Genomic DNA, 18580 nt, shown 5'->3' on the forward strand with positions numbered 1-18580 from the left:
GAAATCATTAAGATATGTAAATATGATAATAATGCTAAATATAGGAAATCATGGATGGGGCTAGAAACATAGGGCAGATGATAATCAGCTCAAGGTAAATTAATTACTCTCTCGTGACTCTGCCCAGAAAGGTTAAAAGTTTGTAATTTTTTGTCACGTCCAAAGAAGTTGCCATTCACACTGTTTTTTTTTTAGATCAGCTGAATCAAGGGAGAAGATACAGAGCTAAAAGTATGGATTCTCTTAAAACAATAGGTTTGCAAAAATGGAACAAAAAGTCTAAACATTATCTAGCATTTAAGAAAAAGCCCTTTTTCACTTTCATAAATTTAGCTTTGGTTAAATCAGCCTCAGATATTTGCTTCAGGTCTGGTATAGAGTTTCTTTCTTGCTCTCTGGTTTAAGATAAATGTTGGTCATTTAATGTAAACTGTTCTCTTTCAAGATCTACAGCACCTTGATTATTGAATTGTCCAGAGATACTGATGGGTTTTTCCCTTATCATTGGGCACATGTCTGTGGTTTACTGTTAACACTTGTCTGTTCTGGGTTAATGGCTGGATGTGATGATCTCAGAGGTCTTTTCCAGCCTAAAGGATTCTCTGTTTCTGTGAACATTTTATATACTGTAAGGACTCTCAGCTTCTTCTCACATCACCTTTGTGTATCTTGTATCATTGTGTATTGTTGCATATTGTGGTTATATCATATTAGTGTGTTTTAGAACATAAACGTTTCTTGTTCACAGCTACCTTAAAGCACACCTGTATAACTTAATCCTCTCACAGTGCTAGTGTAACAACCTTTAAAATGTTTTAAATGGCCAGCTTGCTACATGCTCCACATGGAATGGCATCAACCCAGTAAAAGAGGATGGTGTTGTCAAGACTCCATTAGCATCTCAGCTTGCACTTTGCACTAATCATAACATTTTTTCTGAACCTGTAATAAGGGCATTGATTAAATCATGTTTCACTTTAAAATGGGTGCAGTGTATTTAGTCAGGTCTATACAACCTGTGCTGTTTACAGCCTGATGTCCTAAATTTTGTGGGAGTTTCCTGTTGCAAAGCTTCATCTTCTTGCTGTGTTACTCAAATATGTGTAACCATTGTCCATTGTGGTTTAATTTCAGATATTTAACTTGATGAAGTTTGATAGCTATACTCGCTTCCTGAAATCCCCCCTTTACCAAGAGTGCATCCTAGCTGAGGTGGAAGGACGTCCTCTTCCTGATCCTCAGCGTGTTCCCAGCAGCCCCACTTCCAAACACAGCGTCAGTTCAGACAAGTCCAACATGTCAACACCAAAAAAGGTGACCTTTGCATTGTTGTTATCTCAAAACCGTGTTTTTAAATAATGCTTTTCAAGTTCTTGAGAAAATCAAAGATAATGTGTGGTTAGAGATGCTGGCAATTACAATTGCAAAATTTTTATGTACTCAGGAATATACTTACTTTTTTATCCTTGCCTTTGAATCAGTTTTCTAAATATTGAATTTCTGAATATAATTTTAAGTCTTCATTATTATTTAACAATATGTGTAAAAATAAAAACTAAGGGTTATTTTGTTAATGCACCAGTTCAGAAGTTCCTTTGGGTTGATTATGGGAATTAAGATGTGATAAATTAATCTTTGCCGAGAGGAGACATTTTATCAGAAGTTTTGGAAAAGGCTTAACCTAAACTAACTCATTTTTGCAGAGGGTAGTTTTTAATTTCTTGGCTCCTACTAAATGAAGATTATTCTGTGTTAAATAAGTACAGTTGCTTAAAAATTAGACCAATAGTCTTACTGACTGATCCCCTGACATTATTTAGGGTTGATTTTTTCTTCTTGTAGATAATACCACCATTGCTTTACATAACTGCATGGGTAAATTATAACTTTTCATTTTTCATGTCAATCACTACAGATTACCCCATCTGCCATTATGTATTCTTATGACTAGGAACCTTTAAAAAGTAGCTTTTCAAGGAATATTGTAATAATCTAACAAGAATACTGGCTTGTTAAAAGCCAGTTTAGTTTAATATCAAACATTCCTGACATTTGTATTCTTCAGCTCTAATAAATACTTGATTTTACTTGTAAATGTTAAACAGTACTTTGTCATTGTCTTTGAAAGTTGTTCATGTTCAAGCCCAGCCTAGGAAAAATACCAAAGTGAAATTCAGTGTTTTAAAAGCCAGGCAAATGGCCTTTCCACATTAACTTAGGCATTACTGGTGAGCTGGGGACAGTTCTTTCATATTTGCTGGAGCTCTCCATGGCTCATTTCCAGCTACTGTTTTCTACTCCCTACCAAGCAGCACATTTCCATCTCTCTATTTCTTTTTGTTGCCACTGGTGAGGATTTTTTTTGATTTTTTGATTGCTGATGAAAGGAATGCTGGCACAGACTCTTGTGCGTGGGGTAAAGGAGGCAGCTAACCTGGCCATCACACTCTTGTTTTAGGAAGAAGTGTGGGAAGGTTTATTTTAAACAATATACTCACAGCTGTGATCCAACCAGTGATTTAATTGTGTTTTGGTGATAGCTAAGTGGTAAGTCCAAGTCAGGAAGATCTTTAAATGAAGAGTCAGGAGAGGAGGACACTGAGAAGAAAAAAAGGGGAACGTTCTTCTCATGGTCAAGAAGTAAGAGTTTGGGAAAATCACAGAAGAGAAGAGAAAATGGTGATTATCCAAACGGTGAGTATCACATTCCACTTTGTTTCAAGGCTGTTTCAGCAATAGGTGTGACTAATCTCACCATGATCAGTTGATATCTAAGTGCATTCTTGGGAGTGACAGAGGAAAAGAACTGTCAAGCCAGAGGGCCATAGCATGGCTACTATTGCTGCAGTTTTGTGGAAGATGTACAAATAAATAGATGAAAATATGACACTATTTAAATTTGTTTTTACTGACTTCCACAACACTTTTTTTTAATTATTTTTTGGCTCATTCTGCCTTTCTGTGTGCTGGTAATTGCTTTTTCAAGCAGAGAGCCACTAGTTTCATAAAATGATTATTTCAAATCTTCACAGAAAAGTCCAGGAGCAGTACAGCAAGTAGTGCTATAGTTACAGCTAGTTAAAAATTCCTCCATCTGCGTTATCCTACTTTTCTTTCTTTTATCAGTAGCACACAGGTATGTTCACTTTTGAACAGTCACCATCTGTTTTCACTTTCCTGACTAAAAAGAGAAAAGGAAAGTCAGAGGTGTGAAAGCCCTTGTAACCTGCTGTTTTGTTACCTAATTGTGTTTGAGAGTTTAAGGAACAGTTCCCTTATGAAAGCACCTGTATGTGGCCTCTAGAGGAGATGAAAGTTTTGCAGTAAATTATTCTGTTGAGTTAAAAATAATGAAGAAATTTCAGTGAAGCACCAAATTTGATACTGTAGTTTTTGCTTCTGGTAAATGCCCAGACCCACAGGATACCTTTGATCCTTTGCTAATTTGAGTGTTCTTAGTATATTCATATGTGAAAAGACAGCAGAGGCATTTGCTGAGACATAACCTTCTGAAAATGACTAGTAATTGTCTTAGATTTAAAAATATTTGTCTCCGCTGAGAAAATCTGAAGGGGTATAATAATTTTAAAGATAAAATATTGAAATCTTGTTAAATCTACTTAACTAAGCTAATATTTTTTAAAAGAGAGATTATTTTTTTCTTTTTTAATATTAAAAAAAGTGGGTTTATTCAGGGATTACATAACCAAGAAACACTTGGCCAAAACTTGCTTTGGTTTCCATGCTTCTGTGCACTGTATGAAGATTTGATGGTATCCTTCCTTTTAATGAAAACAGAAAAAATTGTGACCCACCAAGCTAATATTCGAAATAGTTGTCTGTATTATAATAAATAATAAAATTATTTTCCTGACTGCTGGTTCTTTGCCCCAACAGATTCTTTTCAGTCCAATGGATTGTCATACCGACGGGAATCCCAAGGCTCCATGTCCTCCACTGCTAGTCTCGACCTGGTAATGCCTGCCTCTTATAATGAACCAGGGGGGAGCAGATAAATCTGAATTACTGATTTGCTAAGTAGGGGAATGGAGGTTGTTTGATGTAGTGCCTTGGGAAGGGGTTTTTAGGTGATACATCTGGAGCACAAGGTGGAATATTAGGCAATTTTAGAGGGTTAGAAGTGCAATAGAGGTTGTATTCACATATTACTTCTTATTCTGTCCTTGGATATGCTTTGCATCTTGTCTGTCTTAACATTGGGCACTATATGATAAAGTTTTCCTTTTAAAGACTGTAGCTCTTTAAAAACAATTGTTTTAGAGTCTGTGTTGAACAACCACAAGTTAAAGCTTTCCCTCCTCTTGGCCTATGCAATAAGGGGGATGCAAGTTGCATTAGGTTGATTTTTGTTGTGCCAGTGTCTGTTGTGCTTCTTCTCTGTCTGTTTCTTTTAAAGTTGTGTGTTCTTGGCATTATGACTTAACTTGGTCCTAAAAACCTGAGGATTTTCTTGCAAACACTTTGTCACTCTACGAAATTAACAAATGAAGCACTGTGATTTCTAACCATCAAGTTCTACCTTCACAGTGTAAAACTAGTGAGGTGCCAAATTAAAACAGTACTAATAAAAGATAGATGTAATACTTTATCTTGACATGGAGAAAGAATCTAAAAAAAGGAAATTTTAAAGTGTTTTTGTGCTTTTGATATCCCTCTAATAGACTAGTTTCTGTGTAATTAACCATTAACTAATAACTGTAATTTTATCTGTGCTAAAAATATTGATAAGGGAAACAAGCATGGTGAAGTCATGTTTATTTTTGTTGCAGAAAAGTCTTGTCATAAAAAATAGAAAATGCAAAGCCTCCCTAAGGCAACAACCCCTTGTTTCTCTCCCACTCCCACCTGATTTAAGTCAGAAAGTTACTGTGATTTGAATGAGGAGCACCAAGTTAAAGAGAAAAAGCATGACGGATACCCTAAAAGGCTGTTAAACCCAATATTTTTTAGTGTCCTTTTAAGTTCTATGTGAGCTTTTTGTTAAATTTTCAAAGATGCTTTGATTTAGTAGTAGTATTACTATTCTACTCTTACTCTAGAATAAAGGTGAGTGCCTAGCCCATAACATTGTAGTTCTGATTTCCTTTAATAAAAACAATTAATAGTCATGAAGCAAATAATTTTAAAATTTTAATTTCTCTGTGGTGTATTTGTGCATAGAATTCCTGTTATGTTGAAAGAACAGGAAATTTGGAGTGGAAAGATTGAGAATCCTGATGTTTAAAGGCATTTCACTTAAATGTTGATTCATTTAAGGGTGGCAATGGTAATTTTTACATCAGCAGGACATTATTGAGCACAGACATTTAACTATTTGGATGCTTAATAAGATTTTATTTGCTTTTATAATTTTTACTTAGGAGTTCTTGAGTAAATCTTGCAACTGGTTTACACACTCATTGTGTAAAACTTCATCTGTTCTTGAAATAAATTTAGTTTTGTGCAGTATTGTCATCTTTATCTAATTTTTTTCCCCCCAGGATTTAAATTTATCAGATATTTGTGGTATTTGGAAGGATTTCTAAAGCATGGTAGAAAGTGGTTCTTGGCTTGGTTTGATCTGTGCACACTCTGAAAGTTTATACCCAAAGTTTATATCCTAATTTTCATGTTGGGCACTGACATTTCTTTTTCCTCTCCAGTCTGACACCTCAAGACTGCCTGCGTTTGTACCAGATAAGGACAAATCCCCCAAGTACTGCTGTGTAAACCTTCCTGATGGCTCATCCAGCAAAATGGCTGTGAAATCCGGGTTCTCCATCAAGGAGGTGCTCTCTGGGGTCTGTGAGAAACATGGCATCAACATAGCTGCAGTGGACCTGTTCCTCGTTGGAGGTGATAAGGTACTGCAGGTTCCTGGGCTCTTTTGGAAGCATTTTGGTCCCTGTTTCACAAATAAGGAGTTCTGTTCTCTCCATACTGACACCTATCTCGTTGCTCTGCCCATGGCTTTACATTGGCAGTGCTGGTTTATTGAAGGAGAATTGAATTATCCACAAAGAAAATCAATGTCTGGTACTGCATTAAAGCCCAAAAGCATACTGACGTTCAGTTCAAAGATGAATGGGGTGTATTAATGCTAGAAATGAGGTATGGGATTTAATATTGAGGAAAATTTCCAAGACAACAATCTGTGTGGATGGTGCAGTGTGTGATGGCTCTTAGTCCAGCAGAAATATCTCCAGTTCAAAGAAAAGATACGGACATGAAGTATTTATTCTCTTAAATTCCTGCTTTTGATCCATCTAGATGATTACAATGACGAAAATCAAGGAATGTTCATGGTTATAGGATTTTTCTTTTAAAGCTTGGCCATGTTTTCTAATGCATCATTCTATATAATTTATGTAAGTTGAGGAGTCCAGGTTTGTTTTACAAAACCAAGTTCCTGAATAACCTGCTGACTCCCGTGGAAATTGAATTTTGGTGATTGTTTCACACCTAGCCAAAATAAAACACTTTTTAATTTAATAATGTTCCATATTGTAAAGGAACAGTCATGAGAGTGCATGCAACCTATATTAATAATATTCTGAGTTACCTTGAAAAGATTTAACAGGAAAGCTGCTCTTTTTTACACAGTTTAAAATTATTTTGCTCTCTCCTTTTGTCCCTGATGTGCTGTGTAGCCCCTGGTTTTGCACCAGGACAGCAGTATCCTGGAGTCCCGGGACCTGCGCTTAGAAAAACGCACTTTATTTCGGTAAGAGTCAAAAAATCTCTCCTCTGGCCTTTTCCTCCCTGTTTTCCATTTTACTTTTTGTAAGTGCAGTAAAGGATATGTTGCCAGTTACCTGTGCAGTGAAACAGGAGGGGGCTTTCTTAAGATACAAGTGGGATTTTGATGCCAATGTTCCAGTTTAAGGACATTTAAATATTATTATGATGTCAAAATGCTCAAGCTGAGGCAGCTGTGAAAGCATTGGACAGATCTGTGGGTCCAGAGGGACCTTCCACATCAGAAACATATTAGGTAGGTTGGAGTAGCACAAAAACAATCTGGAAATTGAACTGTGAGTCTTCTAGTTTTAAAATTAAGTGGATATATTTGTTGATGACATGTTCCCATTTAGTTATATCTGTAATTATATGCCCACCTGGAAAATTATAGTAGACTAATTGTATAAATAAAATTCATCTGATGAACCCTGAATCTTAAACAAGTCAATGTTAAATTATTAGTATGTATATAATATAATGCTGTACATGACATATTTAGTTTTATGAAATATATTTGATAGTGTGTGTTTTTTTCAAAATAACATTTGTATTTTTTTCCAAAATGAATTCAAACTAATGGTGTGAAAAACTCATGAAGTAATTATTTCAGTAAAAAATATTGAAGTAAAATGTATCACATTACTAACCTGGACTTTTGGAGTGAATAAACTTTATTTTTTGTCAGGCGTTCCTGATTTTGGCTTTATATTACTTTTCCTTAGGAAACTGGGCTAGTTTCTATTTAAAGGTGCTTCAGGTTAATAAATACTGCATAACATATTCAATTTTGAAATTGAGATTGAGCAGTCTTTTATTAGGTGTAAGCTTGTTGAGCCTCCAAGTTAAAAAGGAACTTTAAGTAGGCAGTACCATATGTTATTTGTGTGTTAATTAAAATGTAGAAATGTTCTACATTATTCCCTTCTCTGGGTAGATGCTATGTAAGCAAATAGAGTCGAATATTTGGAACATTTTCAGACAAAGGAGAAATGCTGTGTGGTTATACTTAATTACCTCAATGTTTGCCACTTCTGTATCAATTATCAGCTAATGATTAAAATGTATCATTTCAATTTAGTAACTGTTGAATTCAGAGAAAATATGAAAGACAAAGTTTCAGTTATTCTGACTTCTTGTGGAAAAGTCAACATAACTAAACTTCTTGTATTTAAGTAATTTTTGTGAGATAAAACAGGAGTTTTATATTTAATTGTGACTGACAAAATTACTGATAATAGTAATATCTGATGATGGTGTACAGTTCTTCTGATTGTTTTGTAAGTAATAAGCTGGTCCTTGATTTCATGCTATAGTACCATTACAGTCAAATGAGGTTTGTGGAGGATTCAGGGCACAGATGAAGAGCATTAAGAAAAGAAACAAAACCAAATCAAAGCTAGGCACAGCTCTGTGCAGGGAAATAGATGCTAAGGAATTAGTTGTTTGGGTTTAATTTTTTTTTTAAATTTTTGTATTTTATTATTCTTTTGCTGTTTTTATAATGCAAAATTGTAAAATAGGCTCTGAAGAGAGCTATCTTTAGCCTGTAAATTCTAAGTTAATTACTTTTTCAGCTTTGGTATATACGTTTCTCTTATACCAATATTTCATCATATGGTGGCACCAACCCTAAAGAACTAGCATCATCTGGAATTTTAAGCAGACTAACTGTTTGTCAGTCTGCTTAAAAATTAAAATACTTGTCCAAATACATCTCGTGTAATTGCCTAAGAAATTATGAGTCTCTCTTGTGGAATAGAGAAGAAATATTTTTCTTGCATCCAAGTCTATAATCCAGGCGTGGAGTCACTTTGGAAGGACTCCTGGACCAAAGTGGTCAGAGTAATCTCCCTGGAAATGTGGAAGTGCTGTGTTTCAGGCTATCACTCGGCTCTGGCATGTGAAAGAGTACAATTTTTATTTGTGTTAAATATAAGTAATAATAAATATCATAATAAATAAAGAAAAAATCAAATAATGAATTCTTTGTCACTTCAGTTTAGCATGGATTCATGTTACTGCAGTTCCAGCTAGTTACCAGCTGTAAATTGGTGTAACTTTGCTGCAAATTGGATTTGCCATATTTCTGTTCACTTTATTTACTGCAATATTTGACACTTAATGTTACAATTGCTGTGTTTCAGGCTGGATCTTGTTCCTATCAACCGGTCAGTCGGTCTGAAGGCAAAACCCACCAAACCAGTAACAGAGGTCTTAAGGCCTGTTGTTGCAAAATATGGTTTAAATCTTAATGAACTTGTGGCAAGACTAGTAAGTATTCTTTGATGTAATTCAAGCAGCAATATTTTCTGTCTGGAGATCATATGATAGTGCCTGGAATGATTCCCCTCCTGAGAATTAGGCATTTAAATATCCATTGCTACATTTTGAGATAAAATGCATCATACTTATAACCATTATGCTTAATAGTAATTAACCCAAATATTTAGTCTACATCTGGTTTATATTCTCTTCAGAATAAATGCAACATCCTAAATAAGCAAGCCTGAACTTTGCTTGTTCCACAGCTCAACTCCCATTATTAGCCAGGGAAAGTTGGCTGGACTAAAGCTTTTGTTGTATTATCCTGGGAATCATGAAAGTTGCCACAAATCCCCTTGCAGAAATTTTTTGTGAAAGCAGAATAATTCAACATCTCTATTACTGAGATATTGAATTATCTGAATATGAATCTTGGCTAGCATGTTCTCTTTTCTATTATGCTGGAATACCTCGGAATGTAAAGTAAATTTTGTGGTATTTCTGTATGCTGTCTTAGCTGAACCAGTCCAAGTTTTTAAGATAACTGAAAAGCATGTTGGTATTAAAGTAACTTAATTGAATGAAATAACAAAATTAATGAAATACAATCAGTTTAGAATAAACAATAATCTTAAATGTCCTCTGAAAAACATGATTTACTGAACATACACACTAATGGTGCTAGAGTATTTGAGCAAAGTTAGAAATTGGACGATTTTTTTTTTTCTCCATGTATCTTTTTTTCCCCCAAATACTGTTCTTCTCACACAACAGGGTTACACTCATTGAAATCAGGGTAGTTTTACACCACTGGAATAAATGTTTTTAGAATGGTAGAAGGATGTTTTGAAGCTACTGTGAAGCATAAAAATGCTCTGCTCATTTTCATTCAAAAATGTCAGACTGCATAAATTTGTTCTGAAAACAGCTTTTTCTCTATTACATACAAACTGTGATCCGACTTTAGAGTGGTGAGCAGGAACCACTTGATCTTGGTGTCCCCATATCTAACCTGGATGGTCAACGGGTTGTGCTAGATGAAAAAGAACCATCAAAGGGTAGAGGTAAGTTTGTATAAAAGCTTTTGTTTATGGTTCCAAGTCAGTTTTATAAACCCTGACTATGGTTAGTTTTTCCTGTTGATGTCAAGGTGAGGTAAATACGATTAAATTTAGATATATCACATGTGGCATTTATTCTTTTTAACTAAAAAGCAGTGCAGTTTCTGAAGATTGAAGATTAATTTATTCTGTGATAGCAAGTACTTTTACTGTTGCTGGGAGAGGTTTTGCAGTAGTAATATTTGAATTTTTTGTTTGCACTCAGCCACAGATTCACAGAAATAATAATGAGAATAAAGTTCTTTTGGCAATTGTTCATTAAGGGACATTCTGTATAAGGAAAACAGATGCAGTCTGTACAGCAGCTATATGTGCTGCTATCATAATATCCTTCTTAAGCATGAGAAAGTAGCAGAGCTTACTTCTCCAGTTTTAAGTGATGATTTCTGAAAACAACACCAAAAAGGATAAAACCTATGATTACCCTAGGCAACAGAATTGGAAAAATAAAAATTCATCAGCTAAACAGTTGACAATCTCATGGCACAATTAACACTCTAGATTAATGTAAGCAACCTTGAGAGTAAAGGTTTGGGTTTTTTGGGAGACCCTTTTGGAGATATTGAACACTTATTTTGAAAAACCAAATTAGATATGGTTAAATTAAATAGACTTAGAGCAGAGATCCTCTTTGAGGAACTGCAATTATAAAGATGGAGATATTTATTGAGGAGAATCAGATTTGTCCTTGTTTCTAACCAACGGAACCAATTGTTATTTTGAAAAGTTTTCAATCTAAATACTCTCACAGATAATTAGTTTAAGGATTACAAGTAAAGCCTAAAATCCAGTGTGCTGCCAGCAGCTGTAAAAGCCTAAATCACAGAGGATCATTCTGGCAGTGAGTTGATTCTGTGGCAATGTACCAGTGAAAGAGGGCTGTGATTCTATTGCTGTATTTGCTGTAGGCAGATCTAATTTGATGGAGCCTTTGGTTCCTCAGAAGATGGCAAGGAGGATACAGCAGTGTCTATAAAATAATTGATGTGTGAAACAGCATGGAAAAGATTCAACATAGCCTTTCAATGGCCTTTTCTGCTGATTTTCTTTTTTAAATTATAATTTTGACAATTGCAAAGTGAATCACCAGATTTTACAATTATTTGATCTAAAGCAACTGATAATTTAGTACGTAAGTGAAAGTTCAGCATCTTTTGGGATGCAAGATGGGAGAGAGATTCTGGTAGGTTTTTACTGAAAAGTATCAGGGTTATCAACTTTGCTCACTCTTTATTTTCTGAGTACACATTAGAGCAATTTTAAAGCAAAAATCTGTCGTGTCTATCGTTGTCCCTTCAATTTTGCTTTTTGGGGAAATTACAAATCAGTAGTTACAGAAGGTATATTTATGTTCAATGTTTACAGAGAAACAAAGAGGCGTGTTAGTAAAACAGAATGCAACTGTATCTTCTTCAAGAAGTCAAGGATCTACTGTAAGTCTTCTGCAACGATTTTTCTCCATTAGATCATCTTCTGTTTCCTTCTAGAATTCTGTATCAAAGGCTGTATTCACACATGATTCTGAATCGGCCAGATTATGTAACTAGATTGAATATAGCTGTAATCTGTCTGATATTTTTCCACTGTCAACAGCATTTATTTGTCAAGAACTTTGTCTTCATGATGAATCAGTTAACTCCTTCACTGTGTTGTGTTTGTTGTTTTGTGTCTCATTGGCTTATCTATGTTTCAAAATGGTTGAGCTGCTCTGTAGTTCAAAGGCCCTTTCAATTACATTAATTCTTCAGAGTAAACAATATTATATTTATTTGTACATTTTTGGGAAGTACCATGGCAAATGTTCTTTGCCATAATGAAGACCAAACTAAAGCATTTGTTGTGGTGTTAGAGAAATGTGTTTCCAAAATAACTTTCCTCATTCCTTTAGGCCATATTATGTATACAATGATAGAGCCTGAATGTAAGTAGTACCTTAACTTTCCTTCTAATGCAGGGAGAGGGAAGAACTCTAGGAAAGTCTAATTCTATCAAAATGAAAGGCGAAAATGGAAAAAATGCTAGGGAAGTCCGGCTGTCAAAGAGAGAAGACTCTATTGCAAAGATTGGGAAAAAAAAATGTCAGAAAATAAATTTGGATGAAGCAGAGGGTATGTGAACTTTATAGCTTACGTATTAACATAAGTAGTCTTAGAAACATTTTGTGTCTGTGTAGGTATCGTGTGTTTAATACTGTGTTGTGAGAATCATAGTCATAACCATTATATTTTTGTTTGGTGTGTTTGAGTTGTCAAGTTTTCTTAAGTTGAAGGTATAAAATTCTAAGAATACCTAAACACCGATGTAGGTGCCCAGTGGGATTTTCAAAAGTGAGGGGTACCTAATTCCTGTAAAATAAAAAGGAATTAGTTACTCAGCTGCAGTTGAACATCCCATTTGGTACTCTTTGTAAGCTGTGTGGAAGCTTGGCTCTCTGTTCACCTCTATAGAAGTGTTCAACAGGCACTGCACAGTAGTGTAGACCCAAATGTACTCAGGTAAGAACTTCTGTAAGTTTTCTGCTGAACTCTGTAACAGCCAGGGCAGTGCAGTCTGACTGCAGAGGAGACGTGATGGGCAACAGGAAAAATTGCATCCAGCAAATGCAGGGAAAAGGTGCTTAGAAGTAGAAATAAGCAAAGAGGTTATTGGTAATCTTGCATTTCCTGAGTAGTATTTTTACCTTTGTTGCATCTTAATACTTCTGGTGATATCATCAGAAAGAATCTCCTAAGAGAATTTGCTTTCTTATTGAAAGATGTCCATGGGCAAAAGAGAAATAAAAATGATGTAGCACCAGAAATTTTGGCATAACACCCCATGCCCTAGGACATGAAGTGATTACCTGTCTGTCAGCCCTACACACTCCTCCCTGTGTTCCCATGCAGAAAAAAAAACCTCAAAAGACCTATCTGACCCACAGATTAAAATATACTGCTGAAGCTACCCCATATGCATATCCAAAACCTGGTTATGCACATTTATACAGCAAATGAATGTTTACCTCTGAATGTTCATCTGTGAATAAATGTCCACTGACTAGAACTGAAAAAAAAATGCTATGGCTAAAACTTCTACTGCAAAATAGATGTTTTTAATATAAGTGTTATTACAAAATATTAGTGCATTTTAAATTATTTTCTGTTGCTTACTCTTTTGTTAACTTGTTTTCCACATTTTAATACTTTCATTTTTTTTCCTAGGACTGAGTAAAACATTAACATAATTTGAAAACTTCAGAATTCGAGGCTTTCACATTTTATTTTGAGTTTTGTGAAATTTGTCAAAGTTTGGAAAATGAGTACCAAATGTTGTAGACTGTTTTTTAATGCAAAAACAAATAACTGTTCTATGAAGTTTGAAATTTCAGAAACATTTTTGTATGACACATCTTAGAAATGTTGCATGTTTTAATATGCCTACCGCCATTTTGCAAAACTTTGGCAATAAGAAGCATTTTGAAGCTTCCATCTTGGCTACGTTCAGATTTTATGGCATTTGAAAAAGCATGTTAAAAAGTCATTTTTAGGAATACATTGCAAAGCCTGCCAAATATGAGTAGAGGATTTAGGAGTAAGGTCATACAAATGCAAGTGTATGACTTCATATTATGCTAAGTTAAAACTGATAATAATGTTCTGTTGCTTTATTTCTTAATGGCTTTTGCTTCAAACAGTATTTATAAGCTGGGTTGGAACTGTTGATTTTAATGAATCTGTTGAAGATGGCCTTTTAAAGCATCTTCTAATATTCTGTAGTTAAAGTGCTTTCTTCTTGAAAACTTAGGACATGCAGAGACCCTATATTAAGAATTACATATTTTTATATGTCTATGTTTTGTACCAAAGAGTTTGTTTATTGTTGCAATGCTTCTTTTTTGAGGAGTGGTATAATTCTTGGCTTACAATTGATAAGTTTCTTGTTGCCAAGTTTTGAAACTTTTTAGAACAGTGTTGATCTACTATGAGTATTATTTATATACAGAAACATATTAAACCATTGGATATCATTAGGGACATGATCAGAAAATCACTTCTAATTGTGTTAAAGCCTCTTTAAAAAGCTGCCCCATCGCTTTTGGTAATGGCTCCTTGGATGTTTACTGACTACCTGTAAGCTACTGATTCATTGCAGCTCCAAGCAAAATGGGGTTACTTAAATCATCATCTGATCATACCCTGTGATGATAACATCCTGGTTTAAAACTACACCATGAATTGAATTTAAACTGTGATAAAATATAATTACTCTGAGAGAAACTCAATATAACGAGGAAGTTTGCAACATTCTGAATCTTTGAATGTTCAAATGGCATGCTATTTTTGAGTTAAGATGGATGAAACCCATCCAGAATATAAAAACGTGCACCCATTGTCTGTAAGACTAGAGCCTTGTTTTGTATAAAGAATTAAAAAATCCTGCGTGTGTGTACAGATTTATTAACTGCGTAAAATAGAAGACGTGTTCAAGGCTCAGTGAATTGCAGCTGTTCTAAACTGCAAAACTCTTACAATAGCAATGCTGATGGTCTTAATTATAGTGATGCTAGTGAACATTGCTGCAATTGAAAAAGTTCCTAATTGACATGGGATCTTATTTCAAGGCAGCATTGAAAGAATTGAAGATCTTCATGGAAAATAAATGTGCTGAAAATGTACGTTTTAATGGCATTGCACTTTCTGACAAAAACTTGTCAATTTTGGGTTTTTCCCCAATAGAATTTTTTGAACTCATATCCAAAGCACAAAGTAACAGAGCAGATGACCAACGTGGACTGCTAAGGAAAGAAGACCTTATTCTCCCTGACTTTCTCCGTTTGCCACCCACTGGACCAGAACCATCCTCATCTACTCCCGCAGGTCCTAGAGGCCTCAGCAAGCGAGTTTCAAAAAGCGATGGCAGTGATGGATGTACGTCACCCAGTGGAACGCAGGAGCCCGTGCAAAACTTTAATGAAAACTCAGTCAAGAGAATGGGCTACTCAGAAAACAAACACAAACCTGCGCTGGCAGCCCTCCACAGCCAGAAGACTTTCAGTGCTCCTTTCAGTCCTCCGCTGTCCCCCATTCCGCACGCGCAGGAGAGCAACGCCGCGGTGTGGAAAAGGCAGTCCAGAGAGCTGCAGCCCGAAGGCATTCAGATGGTAGATGATGAAAACGTGGCAGACTTGACTCTGGTGGCTGAAGGAGATATTAGCAGCCCTAACAGCACTTTGCTGCCACCGCCACCACCAACGCCACTGTCAGACATCAGTAAACTCACGGAGGCCAACTATCCACCCCCAACTCCTTTTGCAGGTAATCAGGAAAAATCTGGATATCAAAGATCCAATTCAGGTATTTCTAGATTTTAATAGTATTTCCTTTTGTGTAAAACTACTTTTCTTTGGCACTGTTAGTCAGGATTTGGCACCCATTAAAACGACAAAGAAAATTCTCTCTGCACCTTATTTTTTTTTTTTTTTAACCAGAAAAGGAAGGAAAAAAATTTTAATTGCCTTAGTCTGTTCTAACTGTAATACTTCTGCTTGCCTTTAACAATTGTACTTTTGTTTGGATTTGGCATGTAACCAAAAATGGCCACATGCAGACAAACCTTTGAAATACATCCATGTGCTATAATTATCTCATTCACCCTCAGAGTACAAAACAGGGTATCAGCATTTTGAGCTCCATAGCGCTGTTGTGTTCCAGATTTTCTGATCCATTTCTCATAATGAGATACATGATTAGGGTTTGGAAGTTTAAGTACTTTAACAAAAACCCTAATTATGTGTTGAAAATTGCAGTATTGTTTATGATTAAAATTTTAAACGGATAAGCCTCAACTTAAAATATATTTCACTAATAAATTTGATATTTGTGACTAAAAATAAAAATGTTATTTTTTTTAACCCATACTTTGCTACACAGAGAAACAGATTGCATCTATCACACTTTCTCCCAGAATATTCACATATCAAGTAGCTTTCTATTAGATAATTTTAAAGAAAATATATAACTTTTTTAGGATGTAAGTTTCATGGTCTAGCAATATCACAGAGCAATATTAGCCCAAGGCTGAAGTATGGAATTTCTTTATAAACATGGACTCTAATAATAATTGCTATTACCAGGAACAGGAATTTGAAGACAATGGGTGTCGTGACATTGACATTTTACAGTCATTGTACTGTGCATTTTAATGTAAAATATAAGAAGAGGTATCTATGTGCTACGTTTATTTTTGATGTTTCACAAACATATGGTGCCATATTTGTATGATCACATTTCTTTGTGACGTGGGAATATACATTTTAATTATTTATCTTTTTACACAGAGTATTTGATACTGTTCTTTATCTGTATGGTTGATGATTTGTAAATACTTCTTTGGTTGTTGGATGCTTATAAATGCCAATGCAAATTATTTCATCCTCTTGGTATTTTAAAAGCCAATTCCTTTATTAGTAGTGTCTGAGAAATGTTCTATAAGCGCTATCACTTAATTTCTGAAACTTAGTATTGGACGGACTTGTAACCAGTGCCTATGAATAACAGAACCACAAAATGTACTTCAGACATATTGATGTATATATGCATAGATTTGTGTTGGTGTCTTTCTGATATGTCAAGTGTACAACATAGGTATCAATTTGCATATTTTTCAGTGAGAAATGTTAAAAAAACCATTTGCACTTAAAAAAAAACTTCATGAATTTACAATATTTTAATGCATGCCATAAGTTTCTGTGTAACCACTGAGCTGTAGCTTTCCCTTTTCCCACTTTCTACTTTTTACTTTGTAGAAATCTTTGTGTAGTTTTCACATGTATTTTGTATTCTTGTTCTCTCAGGAGTAATAAATTCTAGCTCTAGTTACGCAAACTGGTTTTAAGCTTTCATTTTCTTCATTATTTAAAAAATTCTTTCAGTCCTGGATTAAGAATTCTGATTGAAATTACCTTCTTGTAACAAACAGATAAATAGATATGAACAGCAATTACCATGAGACAAAGCTGACAAACATTAGATTTGTTAATAATTGAGACATCAAAGGGCAAATGCTGTCTTGAGATGCTGATGGGTCACATGTGAAATCCATAGCATTGGCATGTGCTCCAGAAGGCAGAAAGACAGGAGATTTCTTTTGAATTAGTCATAACAAGAACTCCTGAAAGGAGAATTTCTTCTGTCTTTGGGTTCTTGGGCTAAACTTTACATTCATTACTTTCCTTCTTATTTTAAACTAAAGCAACTCTTCCCTGGTCTTTAAGAAGTGGGCTGGTGATCTCAGCTCATTTGGTGTGGAGTGACCTCTTTATTTGGTAGGCTTGGGTGAGAAATGAGGGGTTGGTTGAGTGCTGGAGACCACACTACTCTTTTCACTCTTTGAGATGGGTCCTACATAACAGCACCATGAAGCCTCATTAAAAAAAAATCCTACAGAAAGGCTTGTGCTGTTAACTAGGTCTCATTGTGTTCTGGGGGATGAAAATCCAGTTTTTCCAAAAGTCACTGTGTTCCCACATATTTGTGGGCCTCCATGAAAGAAAATAAAACAGTTGACAGTCCTGTAGCAGTTCCCATTCTGAGATTATTCAGACATTTTCACAATAAATAGCTAATAGTCTCCATGTTGAATTTAATTTTATAAAAATGGATTTTAATTAGCATGTATTCCAACTAGTGTTCTCTACTTTCAGTGGTGATTGTGTCTTATTACTCTGTCATAACCACCCATGACAGTAAGTAATCAAATTAATTTTGCAAAACTAAAAATCTAAATTTCTTTTTGCTTCCTGACAAACCAGATTTTTTTTTTTTTTTGGAACAACAAAATTTTTAAAGAGAGATATTAGACCTTCCTTTTTTGCTACAATCTTATTGCAGATATTAGCTGTATTCTACGCTCCTCTCACAACACACTACTATTTAGTGGGAACTGTATTCTATAAAAAGAACGGTGATTTTATGGAAAAAATGTGGGCTGAAACAAAAATTTTCAATTTTCATGATTGGAGTTTGCATGGAAAGACTATTTGATGATGTACATAATTCTAATAAAGACTTCTGGAAACTCTCTCCAGTCAAGAATCAAAATCTCAAAGGACTAAATCATTAATAATGGTTGCTTTTTTAAGTGCTTTAATGGTTCTTCATTCATAACCCCTATCAATGGAAATTGCATTTCTGATTGGTTTATTCAAATAAAATGTTGGGATATAAAGAAAAATAATGACTGCATAATTTGAAGAGGTCTCTAGTCTTAGTTCCAAATTGGCCTGGACACAAATAACATCTCTGCTTACCCTGCACATGTTGGTGTTATAAATGCTGGGAAAAGGACTGGGAGGAGTGAAGGGGTCCCTGATATAGGGGATATATAAATATATATATATATATATTTGCTGATAGAGGGAAGCCAGGCCAGTGTCTGTTCCCCTAATGGGTAACACTTGAGGTTTTTTTCACTTGGTG

The 18580-nt window shown here is 35.0% G+C and overlaps 1 protein-coding gene across 5 annotated transcripts in view; it reads left to right on the top strand.

Annotated features, from left to right (window-relative positions):
* RGS12 (regulator of G protein signaling 12) overlaps nucleotides 1-18580 on the top strand; it is an 86441-nt gene that overhangs the window by 53771 nt on the left and 14090 nt on the right. For 4 of the 5 annotated variants that reach the window (XM_063401543.1, XM_063401544.1, XM_063401545.1 and 1 more), the window contains 10 exons: nucleotides 1135-1314; nucleotides 2541-2694; nucleotides 3898-3974; nucleotides 5664-5864; nucleotides 6651-6724; nucleotides 8886-9012; nucleotides 9971-10067; nucleotides 11490-11557; nucleotides 12079-12232; nucleotides 14840-15457. In XM_063401543.1, the coding sequence (XP_063257613.1) occupies nucleotides 1135-1314; nucleotides 2541-2694; nucleotides 3898-3974; nucleotides 5664-5864; nucleotides 6651-6724; nucleotides 8886-9012; nucleotides 9971-10067; nucleotides 11490-11557; nucleotides 12079-12232; nucleotides 14840-15457 (1750 nt within the window). The remainder of the gene's footprint in view (nucleotides 1-1134; nucleotides 1315-2540; nucleotides 2695-3897; nucleotides 3975-5663; nucleotides 5865-6650; nucleotides 6725-8885; nucleotides 9013-9970; nucleotides 10068-11489; nucleotides 11558-12078; nucleotides 12233-14839; nucleotides 15458-18580) is intronic. The other variant, XM_063401547.1, reaches the window with a different exon arrangement.

Source organism: Prinia subflava, chromosome 7 (genome assembly GCF_021018805.1).
Source record: "Prinia subflava isolate CZ2003 ecotype Zambia chromosome 7, Cam_Psub_1.2, whole genome shotgun sequence".
Taxonomy (NCBI): Eukaryota; Metazoa; Chordata; class Aves; order Passeriformes; family Cisticolidae; genus Prinia; species Prinia subflava.